At 40.1% G+C, this 20618-nt stretch overlaps 1 protein-coding gene across 1 annotated transcript in view; it reads right to left on the reverse strand.

Moving 5' to 3' along the window:
- Window positions 1-20618, reverse strand: part of LOC145412383 (sulfotransferase 1C4-like) — a 168281-nt gene that overhangs the window by 76973 nt on the left and 70690 nt on the right. The window contains exon 4 of the mRNA XM_080282272.1: window positions 974-1119. Coding sequence (XP_080138398.1) covers window positions 974-1119 — 146 coding nt within the window. The remainder of the gene's footprint in view (window positions 1-973; window positions 1120-20618) is intronic.

The following is a 20618-nucleotide window of genomic DNA, read 5'->3' on the forward strand; positions in this document are numbered from 1 at the left end:
AAAATGAAAAAAAATAAAATAAAAAGGGACACGAATGGTGACAAGAAAAGGGATTGAAGGAGAAATTCATTGTACAGTAAATGTGTGCTGCTCTAAATTTGTAACTTAATGTCCACATGTTCACTACCTCTCTCCATGGTTCCCATAACCTGAGTGAATTTCTTTGCCCTCATTCCTCAGTCTCTCTTGCTTCTGAAAACTGGATGTTGGGGCTTCCATTGGATATTGGATATTACCAAGCGAAGGCAGTGCAAGGTGAAATCCTGGACCACATCCTCCCTATACATTGATTGAATTCTTGCAGTTGCAGTGGCAGGGGACAAGGGAGTGGAAAGAACTGATGTGAAGTTGGGGTGTTTAAGAACAGGTTCGAAAAGAGAATGATCTGAGGAAGGCAGCGACGTAGAATGCACAGGGAGAAGGTCGTGCGAACTATCCCAGCCTTCCATGCACTCAGTTCGTAAGTCTGGAAAGGAAGGTGTGAGACAGGCTGAATGCATGAGGCCCCAGTTCTTAGCAGGTCCAGCTGACCAAGCCACTAACGTTACGTTCTTCTGCTCTGTTTCTGAGTCTCGTTTCGGAGGTGGGATGGTGAGCGACTGGATCAAAAGAGGGATGAAGCCTAACTCCCTCGGCTCGTTGGTTGTTTGACGGTATTATTAACTTTACTATAACATCGGACTCTTAAGAAAATAATGGTTGGTCAGGATCAGACTGACTCCTTATACAGTATTTCCAGTAGCGTAATGTAAGTATGGATATAAACCGTATGAACTTAAACCGTCACTTGCAAACAGTATATGATCGATAATATTCTCATTTGAAGGGTTAATTAAAAGAAAATGAAAAATAAAGTACTGGAAACTATTTGAGGATTTTTTTCTTATATTCCACGTAATGTCTGTCGGACTTTATCACTCCCCTCCCCCATCTCCCAGCATGTCTGTCCCTCTCTACATGTCCTGTCACTTACTCAATATATGGAACGCGATCCAGCAGCGTGGTGGCACTATCAGGGTTGTCAAGGTCCGGGTTGTTCCTCATGGCCCAGACTATCTCCTGGATCCAGGTGGTGCCGCATTTGTGGTACGTCAGCAACACCACGTCACTCGACCGCCACTGACAAACACAAGACATTAGCACATTAACATATCACTCAATTTTATACACATGAAGTGATTTTTTTTTTTTTTTATCTCACATTTTTAGTGTGAACTCTGGGTTTTACTTCCCAGTCAACTAATAAACCTATTGTAAATAAATACAGTGCCTTTATAATCGTTGTGTCAGACTGAAGACTCGTATTCGCGCTGCACAATAACAAGATGCGTCGCCGAGGTTCCACCTATACACATGGTGACGTAACCATTGTGATGGAAACTGATGTACTGTAAACCATTTATTACAGCAGCCCAGCAAGACGGCCAGTAAAAACCACTGAGCATGCTGACCCCATTTCTCCCAACCCCCTTACCATGGGTACCGGTACATACTAACCTGAAAAAGCAACCCCCTCGGTTCCTGCACGTGTACCTTTAGCAGCTTGTTCTTCATATGGCACTTTTATCCATCACTTTGGTTCTATTCAACACTCGTTCTCATTACTCCTGGAAGTTCATATCATTCCCTTCACCTCTCTGTCGAGCTTATGTCCCTATTTCAGCCTCATGGCAGGCTGAACCTTTACCTCTCTCTGCGCATTCTTTTCGTCTTCAGAACTAGCAAGGTGACTGCTTTTAATTTCTCCAATCGTAAGTACCATTTTCATTCCAACTGTCATGTACCAGATATTGTATGTAAATTCGAATGAAACCAACACAATCATATATAACGTACTTGATTTTTTTCCCTGCATTAGTTGTGTTCATAAGCCCCATTACGTTTTATATATACAGTATAGAAATAAGTGTGAATTGGGATGGATTAATTTAGGCAAGGTTCATTTAGGCTTCGGTCAGGTTAGGTTAGGCTGGGATAATCTAGGTCAAGCTTAGGTTAGCCAGGTCTGGTTAGGGTATAAATGAAAGTTAAGTAATATTAAATCTTCATTTAAATTAACCTAACCTCACCAGCCTAGCCTGACCTCACCTAAGCTTTACCTAGATTATCCCAGCCGAACCTAACCGCAGCCTAAATTAACCTAACCTTAATTAACCCATCCTAATTTAAACTCATTTGACGAATTCCCCGGGGACTTCATGAAATCAGTGGCTACACAATTTCTCTGTAATTATACTATAGTATATATATATATATATATATATATATATATATATATATATATATATATATATATATATATATATATATATCCCATTGGATCCCAGGGGTGCTAGGCGAGGCACTGCACTGGGAGTGTACTAAGCGTACCCCCCTCGGCCTATCGGCTCATAGTTGCGAAGCTCACAGGTCCCTACCCAGGGGTTCCCTACTTTATAAAGACTTGAAAAATCCCAGTTATGTCCAATACTCGGGACACTGGACTCCAATGGGTTATATATATATATATATATATATATATATATATATATATATATATATATATACATACATATATATATATATATATATATATATATATATATATATATATATATATATATATATATATATCTTGTTATATAGCCTATGATTTCATCATCCTTTGTATAATTCTAACGTACAGTATGCTGCATGTTTGATCACGATTCGCCTCGTGGCTTCCATAGTGACCAGTCTTGCGTGTTCTACCTCACTCCCCCTTCTCCCCCTTAAAGTAGAGTAAGTCGTTCTTTCTGTTGTTCAGAGCAGGAGTGTCAACTCTTCGTCCTCTGTGCCCTCATTTGCACGTCCTTCTTGCAAGTTGAATCAAGCTCTGCCGGCCTCCTATATAATGAGCTCAGTCTCTGCATTAATTGCCACTTAGATCTACTCCTCATTTTGTTCACATCTCTGTCCTCCCCTGTATAGTGTATTATTATTTTTGTGAGTGCACAGGAAGTCTCCAACCATCTAGCTGCTGTATAATTTGAGTATAAGTGTTGTTACCATTTTTCTTGTACTGTATGGCCTAAGGCGTTACTTCGTAGGACTGGTAATGTTTTTGTGATTCATGTAAAGTTTTTAATGTCAGCCAGTGTGAGTAGTGTTTTGTATCTGTGATAATATTATATCTTACTTTAACTGAGCATTATCCGGTTCTCTCATTTATCAGGGCTGACTTAGATAAATTTGTTCTTGCTAAATTCGTGTTAATAGAGGCTATTGCAGTGAACCATATATGTAACCTATTTTGCCATTACATTATCCTTATGAGTCCTGAATGTTTAGTTGTTTATTTGAGCATTAAACTTTAACTTGTAATTTTACCTAACTCTTTTGTTTTAACCTGGAACTTTGCGGGACAGTAGTGATTTTAGTATTCACACTTGAAGTGTTCATTATCTCTCTCTGTTCCGTAACATAAATTTGGCGACCTCTTATCAGGATATTCAGGATATTATCATAAGGATATTGCTTGATATTTTGTGAATGTGATTTATTCATGATGTCTACTATTACTACTCTTGATGAAGCCAAAGATTTTTGGTCAAATGTGCAAGCAGTGTGTGATGTAGAAAACAGAACAAAGAATGAACTTAAGCTTGTTGCTCAACAACTGGGAATTGCTGTTTGCTCTCATCATTCTAAAGATCAAATTGTTGACATGATTAATAAAAGCTTGTTTAATGTAACTCCTCCAGCTGAGCAAACGCAGATTGAAATAGCTAAGGTACAGCTAGCCCTGCAGGAGGCTCGTGTTAAGGAGGCTGAGTCTCAGGCTCGTATTCAGGAGGCACAGGCACAAATTGAAATTGCTAGGATTCAGGCAGTCCATGAGTATCGCATGAAACAAAGTGGAACTGGTTCATCTAGCTCTGATGATTTTGATGTGGCTAAAAATGTTAAACTTGTCCCTCCTTTTAATGAATCTGATTTAACAAAGTATTTTCAGTTGTTTGAGAGGGTAGCTACAGGTTTTAATTGGCCTAAAAAGTATTGGCCAGTACTCCTTCAGAGTGTTCTCACCGGTAAAGCTCAAGTAACTTATGCATCTTTGTCTCAGGATCAATCTGATAATTATGATGTAGTTAAGAGCTTGATTCTTAAGGCCTATGAGCTTGTTCCTGAAGCCTATAGAGTAAAATTTAGGACAGCTTATAAGCAAGATAAGCAATCCCATGTTGAGTATGCAAAAATAAAAGAAGATCTGTTAGAGCAGTGGTTAAATTCTAAGAATGTAAATTCTGATTTTGATAAATTTAAGCAGATGATTTTGCTGGAGGACTTCAAAAGGTGTATTAATAAAAATGTAAGCCTATATCTTGATGAGAAAAGAATAATTTGTCTGATGCTGCAGTTTTAGCTGATGAATATGTTCTCACTCACAAGACATATTCTAAAGAAAAAAGGAAAGCTGAGAGTAAGTACGTTGCCTCTACTCAGAGTACAGGTAACAGGAAAGAGAATAAAGATGATGTTTCTCAGGAAGTAAATACCAGCTCCACCTCTAGATTTCAGAAAAGTAAATGTACTTATTGTAGTAAGCTTGGTCATACTACGGAGAAATGTTTCAGGAGACAGCGTGATGTGAACAAAAAGGAGTCTTTAAATATTCAGTCAATTGGTCTAGTGTCCACCCTTGAGAGTTCCCAGAATTCTTTAACCGAGTTAACTGAACCTGCTTTGAGGGGTAAATGAAATTCTCATGATGAAGCTCCTCTTTTGAGCACTAACGTGGGTGACACTCTCAAGAGCTCATGTGCTAATTTCCTGTCTGATGGTTTTGTCAGTTCTCTGGACAGTAATGACAGGAAATCAGTTAAAATATATCATGATACAGGTGCTTGCCAATCCCTTATGTTGACCAGTGTTCTAGGCTCTAATGTTAGTTCCTCTGATGAAACTGTAATCTTACAAGGTGTGGGGAATAATTACTTCTCTGTCCCTCTGTGCAGAGTGAATTTAGAGTCTGGTTTTGTTAATGGTTCCGTTATGGTTGGGTTGGTTGAGACACTCCCAATGTCAGGTGTAACTTTCTTACTTGGAAATGATATTGGTGGAAGTCAAGTGTGTCCAGCTCCTCAGTTGTCTAGTGAACCAGTGACTGCGGCCCAGGATTATGATGTCCCTGACGTGTTCTCTGCATGTGCTGTCGCTAGGGCTAAGTCTAAAGTTACTGGTGACTTAGAGGATAATGATGATGATGATGTTATCCTAGCTGACACTTTTCTTGCTAATTTGGACCACTCACCAGATGAGGCAATACCCTGTAGTGTTGATAATTTGTCTCGTCAAGAGTTGGTTGAGTTGCAGGTTGCTGACCCTGAGTTGAAAGGTCTAGCCAACTCTGCCTGCAGTGAGGAAGAGTCAGTTGGTGCTTCTACTTGTTATTATATAAAGTCAGGAGTACTTATGAGAAAGTGGAGACCCCCAACAGCATCAGCCGACTGTGAATGGGAGGTTGTACATCAAGTTGTCATCCCTCGTGTTTGTAGGCAGGATATCATTAGAGTGGCTCATGATTCCAGTTTGGCAGGACACCTTGGAGTGAGGAAGACTGTGGCACGCATTTTGAAACACTTCTACTGGCCAGGTATCTTCAGAGATGTTTCCTGGTATTGTAAGTCTTGTCACACCTGTCAAGTTGTGGGGAAGTGTAATCAGACCGAAAAGGTTGCACCTCTAGTTCCCATTCCTCCTTTTCAGGCGCCATTCACCCGTGTGTTGGTGGATATTGTGGGCCCTCTTCCTAAGACTTCTTCAGGATGTTCTTATGTGTTGACCCTGATTGATATGGCTACTCGTTATCTTGAAGCCATTCCACTAAGAAATATCTCAGCAAAGAACGTGGTTAAGGAAATGCTGGGGTTCTTCACCAAGTTTTTTCTGCCCAAGGAGGTACAGTCAGACCGGGGAAGTAATTTCATGTCAAATGTTTTCAAGCAGTCTTTGAAAGAGTTGGGCATCACCCAGATCACGTCTTCAGCTTACCATCCCCAGACCCAAGAAGCGTTGGAGAGATATCATCAAACACTTAAATCGATGCTCAGGAAATACTGTTTGGAACATCAGAAGGACTGGGATAAAAGTCTTCCATTCGTTGTATTTGCCGCAAGAGAATCTCCAAATGAATCACTGGGCTTCTCACCCTTTGAACTACTGTTTGGCCATGAAGTAAGAGGACCCCTTAAGCTACTCAAGGAATGCTGGTTGTCGGAGGATGATGACGTCAACCTGCTGGAGTATGTGATGAAGTTCAAAGAACGGCTGTCCACTGCTTTACAACTGGCGAGAGAGAATTTAGGAGCTGCTCAGGAGAAGATGGAGACTTGGCATGATAAGAAGTCCAGGTTACGCCATTTTCAGCCAGGAGATCAGGTTTTGATTCTGCTACCGGTGCATGGGCAACCTCTTCAAGCCAAGTTTAGTGGTCCTTATTTCGTGGAGTGATGTCAACTATGTCATCGCCACACCAGATCGTAGAAAGAACAAGCAACTTTGTCACATCAACATGCTAAAGTTATATCACAGGCGGGACGAAAATAACCCAGTCTGTACTGTAGCTGTTTCACACGAGTCTGCAAGCGAAGTTCTCCCATGCAGTATGAGCCTGAGTGATAGTTTGGGGAAGAATCCTGATATCATGAATGATCTCCAGACTAAGCTTTCTCATCTAGCTCCCGAGGAAAGGCAGGAGTTTTCGGCATTACTGCAGGAGTACCCACAAGTGTTCCGTGCCACTCCAGGAAGAACCACTGTGTTGATGCATGATGTCGATGTTGGAGACGGAAAGCCAATTAAACTGCCTCCTTACCGTGTGAACCCAGTGAAAGTTCCTCTCATCCAGAAGGAGCTTGGCTACCTGTTGGACCATAAGATGATTGAGCCCTGTCAGAGTGAGTGGAGTTCTCCTGTCACTCTAGTCCCCATGCCAGGTGAGTCACAGCGGCTTTGCATCGACTACAGACGTGTTAATCAGATAACCAAAACAGACACTTACCTTCTCCCTCGCGTGGAAGATTGCATAGACAAGATCGGAAAGGCTAGGTACATAAGTAAGTTTGATTTGTTAAAGGGATACTGGCAAGTACCTACGACTGAACGTGCTAGGGAGATCTCAAGTTTTATAACACTAGGAAAGACTTTTGCATGTTCTGTAATGCCATATGGTATGAAGAATGCACCAGCCACATTTCAGAAGCTCATGAATGTTGTAACAGAGGGTTTGGCAGGGTGTGTTGTTTATATTGATGATGTATTAATCTTCAGTGACAACTGGAAAGATCACCTATGCCATGTCAGTAAATTTATTGAGCGTTTGGTTCAGGCTAATCTTGTAGCTAATTTATCAAAGTGTGAGTTTGGTCAAGCTAAAGTTCAGTACCTTGGGTACGTAATTGGTGATGGACACGTTACACCACCAGGAGCTAAGGTTCAGGTTATAAGTGATCTTCCCAGACCTAAAAGTAGGAAAGAGCTGCAAAGATTTTTGGGAATGGTAGGTTATTACAGGAGACTTGTTCTTAACTTTTCAATTCTTGAATCACCACTTACAGACCTACTGAAAAAGGGAGTTAAATTTGTCTGGACCGATAACTGTGAATCCTCTTTCAGTAAACTTAAAGCTATCCTATTAAGTCAGCCAGTGCTCGCTACTCCAAATTTTGCTAAGCCTTTTAAGATGGCTGTTGACGCAAGTGATACAGGAGCTGGGGCTGTTTTGCTGCAAGAGGATGTTCAGGATATTGAACACCCTGTATCTTATTACAGTAAGAAGTTCACTCCACCTCAAAAGAACTACTCCACTATTGAGAAAGAGCTTTTGGCCTTGATTTTGGGTTTACAGCATTTTTCATTTTATTTGTGTTCTGGTTTGACCCCATAGTCATTTATACCGATCATAACCCACTGAAATTCCTTAGTAAGTTTAAAGATAAAAATCAGAGATTGACAAGATGTAGTCTACTTCTTCAGGAGTATTCATTAGACATACAACATGTCAAGGGGAAAGAAAATGTTATTGCAGATTGCTTATCTAGACTTTAGACAGATTGTTTTAGAGTAATAAGAAATTTCCTTTGTAAATTTCTTTTTCTTTGTGGGGAGGTGTTACATAGCCTATGATTTCATCATCCTTTGTATAATTCTAACATACAGTATGCTGCACGTTTGATCATGATTCGCCTCGTGGCTTCCATAGTGACCAGGCTTGCGTGTTCTACCTCACTCCCCCTTCTCCCCCTTATAGTAGAGTAAGTCGTTCTTTCTGTTGTTCAGAGCAGGAGTGTCAACTCTTCGTCCTCTGTGCCCTCATTTGCGCGTCCTTCTTGCAAGTTGAATCAAGCTCTGCCAGCCCCCTATATAATGAGCTCAGTCTCTGCATTAATTGCCACTTGGATCTACTCCTCATTTTGTTCACATCTCTGTCCTCCCCTGTATAGTGCATTATTATTTTTGTAAGTGCTCAGGAAGTCTCCAACCATCTAGCTGCTGTATAATTTGAGTATAGGTGTTGTTACCATTTTTCTTGTACTGTATGGCCAAAGGCGTTAATTCGTAGGCCTGGTAATGTTTTTGTGATTCATGTAAAGTTTTTAATGTCAGCCAGTGTGAGTAGTGTTTTGTTGTTGTTGTTGTTGTTGATTCTCCCCTCATTCGAGGAGACCCGCCCTTGCTGTAGCCCGGTTGGTGGTGGTTGTCTTGAGTAAGGTAAGGGGGAAGACAGGGCCTGGGGAATGCCCAGCACACACGCCCTGTCTCCTGGCTGAGTTGCGGTGTGGGTGAGTGTTTTGTATCTGTGGTAATATTATATCTTACTTTAACTGAGCATTATCCGGTTCTCTCATTTATCAGGGCTGACTTAGATAAATTTGTTCTTGCTAAATTCGTGTTAAAAGAGGCTATTGCAGTTAACCATATATGTAACCTATTTTGCCATTACATTATCCTTATGAGTCCTGAATGTTTAGTTGTTAGTCTGAGCATTAAACTTTAACTTGTAATTTTACCTAACTCTTTTGTTTTGAACCTGGAACTTTGCGGGACAGTAGTGATTTTAGTATTCTCACTTGAAGTGTTCATTATCTCTCTCTGTTCCGTAAATATATATATATATATATATATATATATATATATATATATATATTTATCTCCAAAGTAAGGCCTAGAAATTTGGTGTGTCTTTTTAGGGAGGGGGAAACTTCAGGAATTGTTTGTGAGATTCGTGTCTGCCCGGCGTGAAGAGGATAATGGTCGACCTGGTTGGTTACACAGTCTTTCTGTTTTCTTTGAGTAAATTTTCATGTAAATGTAGGTATAGTAGGAGCTGGGCTGCTGCGTGCTGAGCTTTGGAGTATTCCGACGTAATGCCAAGTCGTCGGCATAGAACAGTATGGTTACTGAATGGGTAGGGGTTGACTGGTTTTGGAGAAAAAAGTTAGAGCAGAGGTGCAAAGACTGTGTTCTGTGGAACACCACTGGTAGTATTTTGGTTTTGGCAGAGTACGTAAGTTTATCTGCCTGAGAGAAAGTTGACCGGCCATATTTTATTATTTCCTTTCATGTCTGTGTCCACAGTTATACTCATTAGGCTTTGTTTTGGTATTGTGTCAAAAGCTTTATTTATGCCTGTAGTAGCCAGGATGGTGTGGTTACTAACGGTGTGTTTCTTGTTGAAGCCTTCAAGTCAACTTGGAGAGGCGGGTAGTCGTTGAGTATTCAGGTTGGAATTCATGCAGAGAGTCAGAGAAAGGGATGTGGGGGGTGATGTTCCTTAACATTAACATTTCCATGATTTTAAATGACGTGCAAAGTGGGGATATTGGTTTGTTATATGCAGGATTGTTTGAAAATGTATGGCCGGCTCCATACTGAATGAAGGGGAACGGGATCTGCAAAAGGAGAGATGGAACCTTCGTCGGTAACCCGTGTTCTGCAAGGGCCCCCGAGGGTTGGTGCATCTAATTTAACTCATGCCCTTCATCTAGTGGAGTTAAATATGGCTCTTTATAACTCCACAGGGACACAGCCCACATAAGCATTCTTCGAAGTCTGTCCCACGCAACCCGTGTCCCGCTTGCACACCACATCCACCATATTTCTCTGGGAAACTTAAAATACGTTCCAATATGTCCATAATCAGGTCGATGTGCGTGCTCATGATGTGGACATCCATCACACCAGCACTATTTCCTGCAAGTTCGTGTGATGACAGGAAATCACAACAACATTTGAGAACTGTCAGGAGAGTGCCCAGTGACTGAATCAAAAATCCACTCATTCGTCACTGAAGAGTTCCGTATTCTTTCCACCTAACAGGAATAAGTTAAAAAAAATAAAGTGCTTTATGATGCTCTAGGAAATGTCATTCGACTGGCTGTTACGTTTGTATTATTAGATAGGTGCAGCTCTTGTCATATGCACTGTGCCTTTATGTAGGCTTCATCCATCCCTTCTGATCCTTTGCTTTCCCTCTCCCTCTCTTTCTCTCTCTCTCTCTCACTCTCTCTCTCTCTCATTATTCACATCCTGTTTGTTTACACTTTCACTCATCATATCTACCCATCATGTTTCTGATCTTCAACGCTGCCTCGTACCCTCAATTTATTTATAAAACACACACATTAGTTTCTCAACCCTGTTCGAATCAATACTTTCTGTGTGACATTGTCACCGTTTGATTAACAAACGCTCCTACTCCATATCTTTCAGTAATATCTATTAATTTTATTCTTTTCACTCTGCGCACAGCACAATATACGTTTCTTAACTGCTCCATTTCCAAAACATTCATTCTTAAGTTTTTATTCTCATGCCATTCCATGATCTCACACCCGTACGTTATTGTGAACACTAATGCAACTTCATGCAGTCCTCATGCAGTCTCTGTACTCAGACCTATGTTCCATATTAAGGTCTTCATGGGAGTGAACAGACATATATCTATTTTTTTTTTTAATTTACTTCCTCGGCCCAGTATACTTTCCACTTCCACTCATTTCTGAAACTCAGCCTAAACTCTTCTACCACATCTATTCATTTTTCATTCACCAGTACATTACATTAAAAACCACCTTTCTCATTTGTCATTGTTATCGCCCACAAAGAGAGGCGATAATGTAACCTCCTGCATCTGTGTGTCTCTGTGTATGTTCCCAAAATATCTCAAAATCAAGTGGACAAATTGTATCCTAAACTCTGTCGGCAGTACTGAGTAGGGTATAGTGCCATACGGATATTTTGACAATTTATGGTTTGGGCATAGGATTTTCCAGTGTAAAACTGAATTCTAAAAATATTTTGTCTTTTTTTTATGAAATTATTCTAACAATATTTTGTGTCTTCAATTTTTTGGATAAAATTACTATTAGTCAAGAATTTTTAGCCTTTTTTGTTCACTGTATGTGTAAGGACGTGTTTATTGTACTTAGCGGAACGTTGCCCGTTTTGTGTTGAGTGAGGCACGTCGACGACATGACTGATGTGTTTTGGGTGGCATTCGTGGATATATGATGTTTGGAACAATACAGAGTTACTGATTTGCCAATACTGGATTTTGCACACTATGTTCTCTATATGCAGATTACAATATACTTTGTGTAGCGAGCTACACTTGCCATATTATTTGTAACAGGAAATCACTGTTACTCTTTTACTTTGCTTTTGTTCCAGCTGGCTAGTAACTCAATGTCTAAGACAAGAAAAAGTTTTGGGACGGCTATTTCACAATATGTGGGAGGATCGAAAGAGTCCCTCTGGAGCGAGGTTCCAACTTACTGTGCAGTGGTGAGGAGAGGTTTGCTCTTACAGGAAGAACGAGCAGAGAAGACAGTGACATACATCATTACCCGGTGAAGGGTTTGACCAGCGATTTAGCTGAGCTGGTGCTGGCACAGTGGCAAAAATCAAGTGCAAAATTCACTCCGCAAGTAATCATCAGTTTCAGGTCTGTGGAGAGAAAAATCGAACAGTTTTGGCACAAAGTGATTGAAGTAGTTAGAGGTAGTGCAACTAAATCAGTGAGTTTGTGGATAAAGTTCTGGACAGGCTTTTCGATATTACCTCCTGCAACCACACCATTTTTCTGTGCAGTCAGGAAGGTTCCCATTGTAACGATGCAAAATATTGCATGGTCAGAGCACATGTGCGGTGCAACTGCCCCATGGCTAGTAAAGTTCCAGTCCAGTCCTAGAATTAGAATGACTCTATTACCAGAGAATCAAAACACGTGAAAAGTCGGCTATGATCATGGGCGGGGTAGATGGAAAAGAGCACAGGAAGCAAGTGAAAGCAATCAAAAGGAAACAAGTTGAATTAGATGTTAGAGAGAGGAAGTAAAATTAAAATGAAGAACAAGAGGTGGTATCGCTACAGAGGCTGCAACACGAGAGGAACGAACATACACTGACAGAAAATGTAGAAGCAGAACAGGAGAACGAGTCACCACTGGATCAGGGCTCGGCGCGAAAGATGCAGCAAGAGGCGGCACAACTGGTGGAATGGCTGTTGCAAGACAAGCTAGGAGAGTTCACCTACTTGGTCCAATGCTATCTCGATAAACCCAGAAGAAACATGATGAAGGTGACACATGCAGTCACTGCTAGCATGAGGTACGGTGTGTCTATTACCGCTACCTCTGCAATCTGCTCTGGATTGTTGCAGGACTTGATTGCAGTAGGCCACATATCTCCCAGCAAAGCCTACTTGGCATATGACCTCAGTAAAGTGGCGAGGACAAGGAAGGAAGTCATGAAAGCAACACAGACATTAGATCAGTCATGACAAAGAGGTGCGAAAATTATCGGTCTGGGATACGATGGCAGAAAAGATAGGACAAGGATTATAGTTGTAGACAACGATGAGAAATTGCATCCGCAATTCCTAAAGGAAGAGCACGTGACAGTAACAGAAGAGCCATCGGGGTGCTAACTGTGGCATTTTGTACCTGAGCTGCCAGTCCATCCAGAGAAGCCAGCACTCAAGGTTGCTGAGACCTTGTATGAAATGCTGGTGGCTCACCAGTCCACACATAGCCTGCTAGTGCTACAAGGAGATTCAACAAACATGAACACTGGATGGCGAGGCGGTACTCACACCCACTTGGAAAAAATGCTTGGGCGTAAGCTGTTTTGGAGCATTTGCATGCTCCATACGAACGAGCTTCCTCTCCGTCATCTTACTGCCACAAGATAGACGGCCCTACCTCCTCCGACAAAGGTTTCAGTGGTCCAGTGTGCAGTAAAGTAAGCCAGATGGAGGAATTTAAGGTCCTCCCTAAAGGCAAGCTGTTGATTAAGATACCAGACAAGATACAGTAGTGGAAACCATGTCTGGAGACCAGAAACTGTCATATAGGCTGGCCATGGCAGTCAGATCTGGCAATCTTCCAACGGATTTGCGAAACATTCAGTGTGGAAAAATATCTCATGCCAGGTGGGTCACGACAGGTCAGTCTCTGGTATACATGTGGACCAGGAAGCATGGGCTGACTGGAGAGAACCTAAGGACACTCGAAATCCTGGCCAGATTCTGTCTTGAGATGTATTTCAAGCTGCTCTTTGACATCAAAGTGAAACACAAGTTGCAGGACGGACCCTATCAAATTCTCAGTCAACTGGCTATTTTGAGGAAACAACCCCAGATTGTCCAAGACACTATGACATTCTGCATAAAGACTGGGGCCTGGTTCGCCAATTCCAAATGCCTTCTTGTCTCCCTCCTGGCCAGCAGAAGTCATGTAGACAGGGTATTTGCCATAGATTAGATGCTCAGACTGCGGGGGAATAATGATTTTGGAGACACCAGCGTCAGGCAGTGAGGCACGCCCAAGTTGCACCTGGACGCAATTACTGTGCGTGAGTTGATACACTGGCATCCTGATCAAGTGTATGAGCCGGTTTTCACCTGTTCTTTATCGAGGGATGAAGTCTTGGAGTTGCAAGAGAAACCTCTCCATGTTCTGGACTTCTCAATCCTCATGCAGTCCACAGAGCGAGAGATGAAACTGGTCACTGAGGCGGCAGTTGCGGTGTGTGGCCAGCAGGCCGGGATGGTTTCATTCGTGCAACAAAACACCACAGGGAAGCCATGCCCACTAGTGTGACAAAGAAAGACCTTCTTACTTCATTCCACTGATACTGACTTGTATTAAATGTCGTTTGTGAAGTGATTGACGCAGCTGATTTGGGACATATTTGCATTGTCTTTTGTAGAGTTTTTGAATAATTGTTGTCTTTCAAGTTTACATCTGCTTTTTCTGCTGAGAGAATAAATGACTGTTAAATGTACTACAACAAAGGTGGTTTTTATAAATGCATAATGGAAATGCAAATTCCACAGAAAATCGATGCATATGTGAAAAAGGTTCACTAAGATCGATAATTTGCAAACTCTAATTGAAGCTTTAGAACAGAGATCACAATCAGCAAAAGTGCATGAAAAAAGGTAAAATGCAGAGAGCAAATGTGTTTTATAATTTGATTTTACATAAGAAAACATATTGCCGAGCTCAATATTTCAAGCTTTACTCTGATACTACACCCTGGTATTGAGGGTCATGTTCCTTGTTGGTTAATAATTTTGGCGAAACTGCGATGATATGCCTTCGATTGCGCGAGGATTACTGATTATTACGATTATTATTATTTCTTTCGTTAGAGGGGATCGCAAAGAGACTCCGAAAAGTGGCAGACGAAATCCTAAGATTTTTTTTGGGGGGGGCAATGCTGAGATGATATCCCTCCAATTGCCATGGCATTACTGATCTATTCTTTTTTTTTTTTTTTTTTTTTTTTTTTTTAGTGTTGGCAGGCGATACGTATTCGTGAGCGAATGCTTTGGCTTTTATCAGCATTTACTTTCAAATATCGCCATTTACAAACATTTACAGAAGGATGAAACGAGTCTCTGCAAATTCCGTTCAGTATTAGCAATCAACACAGCATCATTTGCGTACGACTTAGCAATATGTCAATTCTCACAACTCATCATTGCCTACATATATTGGACAACCATGGGAATATCACACACTCTTTTTGTACTTTAATGTTAATTTTTATCTGAATCAGGTACTCATACATCCGTCCACTCTTACAATTGCTTCTCTACCATCATAAAGGTTCTTTAAAGCTTCTGTTTGTTTGTCTTCCACATCGTGCATGAGTAACAACTTCCATCACCCCACTCGGTTAACTCTGTCATATGCCTCAACCATTCACATAAATGTCACTAACACTGTACAGGGTATCTTATAATCCCTCTCACATGTGGTCTCCAATAACTGCCTTATTTAAAGTATTTAAGTTAAACAGCCCCTAACACTGTGCAAACCACATTATTCATCACTCACCCACCTTTTGACACCTGTTTGGCCTCTCTCTCAGTATTGATCCATATGCAGAACTTTTCTCAGAGCACTCAGGAGGCATATTCCAAGATAATTTTTGCGGTAACATCAGTAACCTTTACTCTTACAGTCTTACATATGTTCTTTCACTCCACCAGTAATATCCAACCTTTCTGCAGTAGAATATTTAGTATATTTCCCACAGATTGATACTTCACAGCATATTCTTCATTGCACATCATCATTTCTGCATATATTTCTCACCCACAGCTGTTGCCTCATTATTATTTAAAATCCATTTAACATAATTCTTCACTTCCACAACAGAGATATTCTTGAACAACATAATCCTTCTTTGTGGAATATGTAACTATGTTCACCAGTCATCACACACACACACACACGCACACACACACACACACACACACACACACACACACACACACACACACACACACACACACACACACACATACTGAGCCAAGCCCTGAAGCCTTTGCTCAGAGTCGGACACATAAGAAAAAAAAAAAAAAAAAAAAAAACTTCTGCCAGATTTTGCCTGCAATCTTCTCTATTTCATCTCTTCACCTCCTGTTTGACCTTTTTCTGCTACGCTTGGAATCTCTTGGAGTCGAGTCAGTCACCCTCTTGTTCCATCAATTACCCCTTCTCACCTCCATTTCTGTTCTTTTATAAATTCTATAATGTCTTTTACTTTAGTCTGGTCTCTCACCCAAGTTAATCTCTTCCTGTCTCTCAAAGATATTCCCAACATTGACCTTTCCGTTGTTCTCTGAGAACGGATTAGTTGGTTTTCCATCGATTTTGTCAGATTCCTGGTCTCACATTCGTTACTAACTGCCGGTATTATACATTTGTTATATACCTTTCGTTTCATACAGACATAATACTTTTCATGATGTCTCTATGTTTACCGAAAGCTTTCCATCCAGTTGTAATGCAACTTTTTATTTCACTATCATGGTAACTGTACTCCTCAACGTCTTCAAGAGTTTCTTCATTTATTTTGATGATGCTCTTTTGTGCATTTGGATTAAACATAAGTTTTACTCCGGTTCATCTTTAGCTCTGCTCTGAGACTTTCTCTACTTACGTCATTTAACATTTCCTGCAATGTCCCTGCTGTTGTTGAGATTAGGACAATGTCATCTGCAAATCTTAAATGGGGTATGTTTTCTCCATCAATATTTACTTTTTTGTTCTCGCAATCTTGCTCTGAAAATACTTTCAAGGAATGCTGTAAATAATTTTGGTGAAGAAGTATCTCCCTGACACGCGCATTTCTCAATCTTAAAATTTTCCAAGTCTATGTAGATTACCTGTAGCAGTTCCTTCTTGATATATGTTTTTGAACATTTTACAATGTTCTCGTTTATTCATTATTCCCGCAATGAATTCATAATTATTTGTGCTACACTGAGTCGAAAGCCTTTTCGTAACCAGCAAATATAAGCACAGTTGTTTATTATATTCTGTGGTTTGCTGTTACCTAATTCATTGTATATAAACGATCAGTAACTGAATACCCGTTGCGGTATCCTGCCTGCTGACGTGATGGCTTTCTTTCATACTAGTTGTTATTCTCTTCGTATGGACTTTAGTAGAGAGTTTGTAAATTATTGATAATAAGCTAATGGTTTCATAGTTGCTAAGATACTTTGAATCACCTTTCATGCAAAGCAAAATAACTACCGCATTACACCATGTTTGGGGAATTTTCTTTTAATTTATACACTAAATAAATAAGTGTACAGCTAATTCTGCGCCCGACAGTAAATCTGCTGCTATTCTATCTTCTCCAGGGATTTTCCTTCTTTTCAAACTTTTAAGAGAAATGTTTACTTAATCTGGTGTTACCTCTTGTACTAGTGTTAAATGAGCGTTAGCGATCGGTACTTTTAACTTTTGACGCATAAAATTCTTTGTCAAATTCTTCAACTTTATTCACTATCTTGTCTCTGCATTTAATGACTTATCATTTTTGTCTTTCAGTGATATAATTTGTTGCTTTATTAATGTCATTTTACTTCGAAATGTTTCAGACTTTTTCATTTTTTGATGGCTCCTTTGATCTGATCCATGTTTTATTTTTCCCCTCTCTCTCTCTCTCTCTCTCTCTCTCTCTCTCTCTCTCTCTCTCTGTCTTGTCAATAAGTTTATTTAATGCCGTTCTTTCTCTCTGCTTCATCTTTCATTGTTTTTACTTTCATCTTTCTACTTTTCCTGAGTTCGAGGGTCAGTTTTGAATACTAGTTGGCTTTTGTTATATTAGCTTTCCCTCCTATCCCCGCTGATTCTCTCAACATTTTTGTTAGCCAATCATTGAATTCACCAGTATCATACTCATTATAACTTAGAGCCTGAAATATGTACGCAGGCCCGTAATTTTCAACAGAATTTTTCGGGAGCTAGACCAAATGTATACAACTCCGTACTACAAACTTTAAAAATGCTTCAGTTTGCAGACTATCAGATATTTTCAGATTAATTCTGACTAAAAGCTGATGTTGAATGAGGCTTGTATGTTTAATGACGGTGTTGGATGTTTAAATAAAAGGCTTCACTTTCTGCCAATCTGAACTTTCAACTGAAACTGTGACTTAGTTAAATAATTTGGCCATTTTACATTTTTGTTGCACTATGCTGCACCTTTACCAAGATTGTTCTTGCACGCCTGCAGTAGGATTCAGATTGAAATATTCCGCCTTGCCTTTATTCTTTAAGAAATGATAAGTAATCAGTATCTAAGTACTATTACGATATAGTTTATGATCAATTTGGATCAAATTTGGAAATATTCGATCGACACACACAAATTTGTTTGAATTTTCAACGAAACTACTCAAAGTTTTTCTTCATTTTTATTTTAAAGTACAGATTTATAAGTCCTTCATCTTAGTTGAGGTTTTGACAAATGAATATACAGAAAACACTGGGGGGGACTATAGCCCCCCTACCCCCCCAGAAAGTACGACCCTGTTATTTCGAACTGAAAGGCTGCATTATTTTCTCTTACTTTTATTGGGCATATCTTTTTTATTTTTTATCAGCTTTCCTTCACATCTGAAATTCAGTCTGGCTGTGCAACCCGTTCTATAGTCACTTCCCACAATTACTTTGTTTCTCCATTTGGACTTCCTCAGGTCCATTTTCTTCCTGTTCTTCTATGTTAGAATGTGTTTATTATTCTCATGTTATATATTTCAGCAAAATTTACCACCATTCCTCTATCATACATCGAATTTTCGTATACACGCTTCTTCACTTTTCGATTTGCCAACATCGCATTGAAGTCTCCCACAAGTATAGTATGTCTGGTCGTTTCTTCTTCCATACTATGTGAGATGACGTCATGGAATATTTCTAATTCTTCATCTTAACTTTGAGAAGTGGGTGCATATACTTGTATGACTTTCATAGAATGTCTTTTGCACAACGAGCAGTCTAGTTACAATCCATGCTACTCTATCAGATACACTGCTGAATTATCAATGTGCTCTGCAAGATTCCTGTAAACCAGAAATCCTACACCACTAACTCTTCCACTCTGCCTTCCTCTGTAGTAAAATAGGTGGTTGCTGTTTTGGAGCTGAATTATTTTTTCTTCGTTTCTATGGATCTCACTCAGACCTAAACTATCCCAAACAATAATTTCTGTTTCAGTCATTAAGGTATCAGGTTTGTCATCTTCTGCAAGACTTCTTACTCTGTACATGTAGATTTTTATGGATTTCAGTTTGTTCAATGTCCTGGTCTCTGATTTGCCGAGACAGTGCCCACCCACTTTCGGTGGCACATTACCTGTCAGCACAGGCAGTGCAGTTGAACCTTTACTTGACGATGATCCAACAGGAACGCCCGTGAAATCATTAACAGATTCATGTCTGGTTGGGAAGTTTGTGGGAAATAATCACACCTTCATATCACATAGTTACTGCTGAGACGTAATTTTGTGGCAACTTATTCCGTATATTCGGTGAAGCCGTGTATATTTATAGGGGTCCCATGGTCCATGCTTCTGTGATATCTGGAAGGCGTTCTCCTATCCGCCATCCGAGGATGAGCAAGGTAACAGTGGGATCCTGCCCCAGGATATTGTCACTGGGGTTTTTAAAGAGTATGTAATATTGAAGAATAATTATTTAATAATACTTAAGAACAGGACAATGAATTGTCTTGTGAAAATCAAGCAATGATTACTTTATGTCGGCTTACTTCGCCGATTCTCTAAGGACGAGAATTTATAAACTTTCTCAACAGTACACAGCAGAGACTAATTATTTACACGTGCTGTTTGTTAGTACTGTTAGCCTCTGGAGAAAGTGACTCCACCCCTGACAATCAATAACTAATGCTATTAATGATAACAGGTTCTAGCTGATGCATTAACTCCTGGTTGCACAACGGATTTTAAGGTTAATGCAAAAGGACTGGCCTAAATACCAGTTATGAATAGCAAAGCGTTTATGCAAACTAGGAGCTATAAGTGAAATAAGCTTAATATGGAAAATAAAAAAAAGAGTTTACATTACATTAAGTTCAAGAAAAAGAAACGTTAAATTTATTGATTACAATAAAATAAATTTACGTTACATGAGTCTCAAGATGAATTCAAATAAGGAGATCACACTCACTCACTCACTCAAAAGCTAAACTCTTAAACCTAGGAAAAAACGAAAAGAAATACTGGTCAGAAAAGTGGACAAAGCGGATGACTGGGCGCCGTTGCTGAGGAAGGACACTGCACATGCTGAGTCTCTCACCAATCATGCTAGGTGGGAATCCAATGGCGGCGGTGGGAACTAGGTGTCGTTGCTAAGGAAGGACGCTGCCACACACACTACCTGCTTCCGCAGTGCTCATATCTCGACTGACTTCAAATCGTGAGAGAGAGGCAAGTGTCGAGTTGCAGTTGCTAACGGCTAGAATGAGCAAAACACGCCCATAACAAAGTACTCAGTGGAGGTGCTAAAGTCGCGCGCAAAGACGGTCATTTATGACACAGTGAAAAATTGTTCTGAAAACACTCCCGATCAGGTGAATACGTGGCGGTTAAACTGAGCGATAAATACTGGGATTCCACAAGAATTCGCGGTTTCCCACCAAAGTTGATGTCATGAGTTTATTCAAATATAAAATCGCACCGACTCGTGACAGATATATATATATATATATATATATATATATATATATATATATATATACAGTATATATATTGCCAGACGCCTTCATA

This window comes from Coenobita brevimanus, chromosome 93, assembly GCF_032717465.1.
Source record: "Coenobita brevimanus isolate Jiangsu-jjx chromosome 93, ASM3271746v2, whole genome shotgun sequence".
NCBI classification, from domain to species: domain Eukaryota; kingdom Metazoa; phylum Arthropoda; class Malacostraca; order Decapoda; family Coenobitidae; genus Coenobita; species Coenobita brevimanus.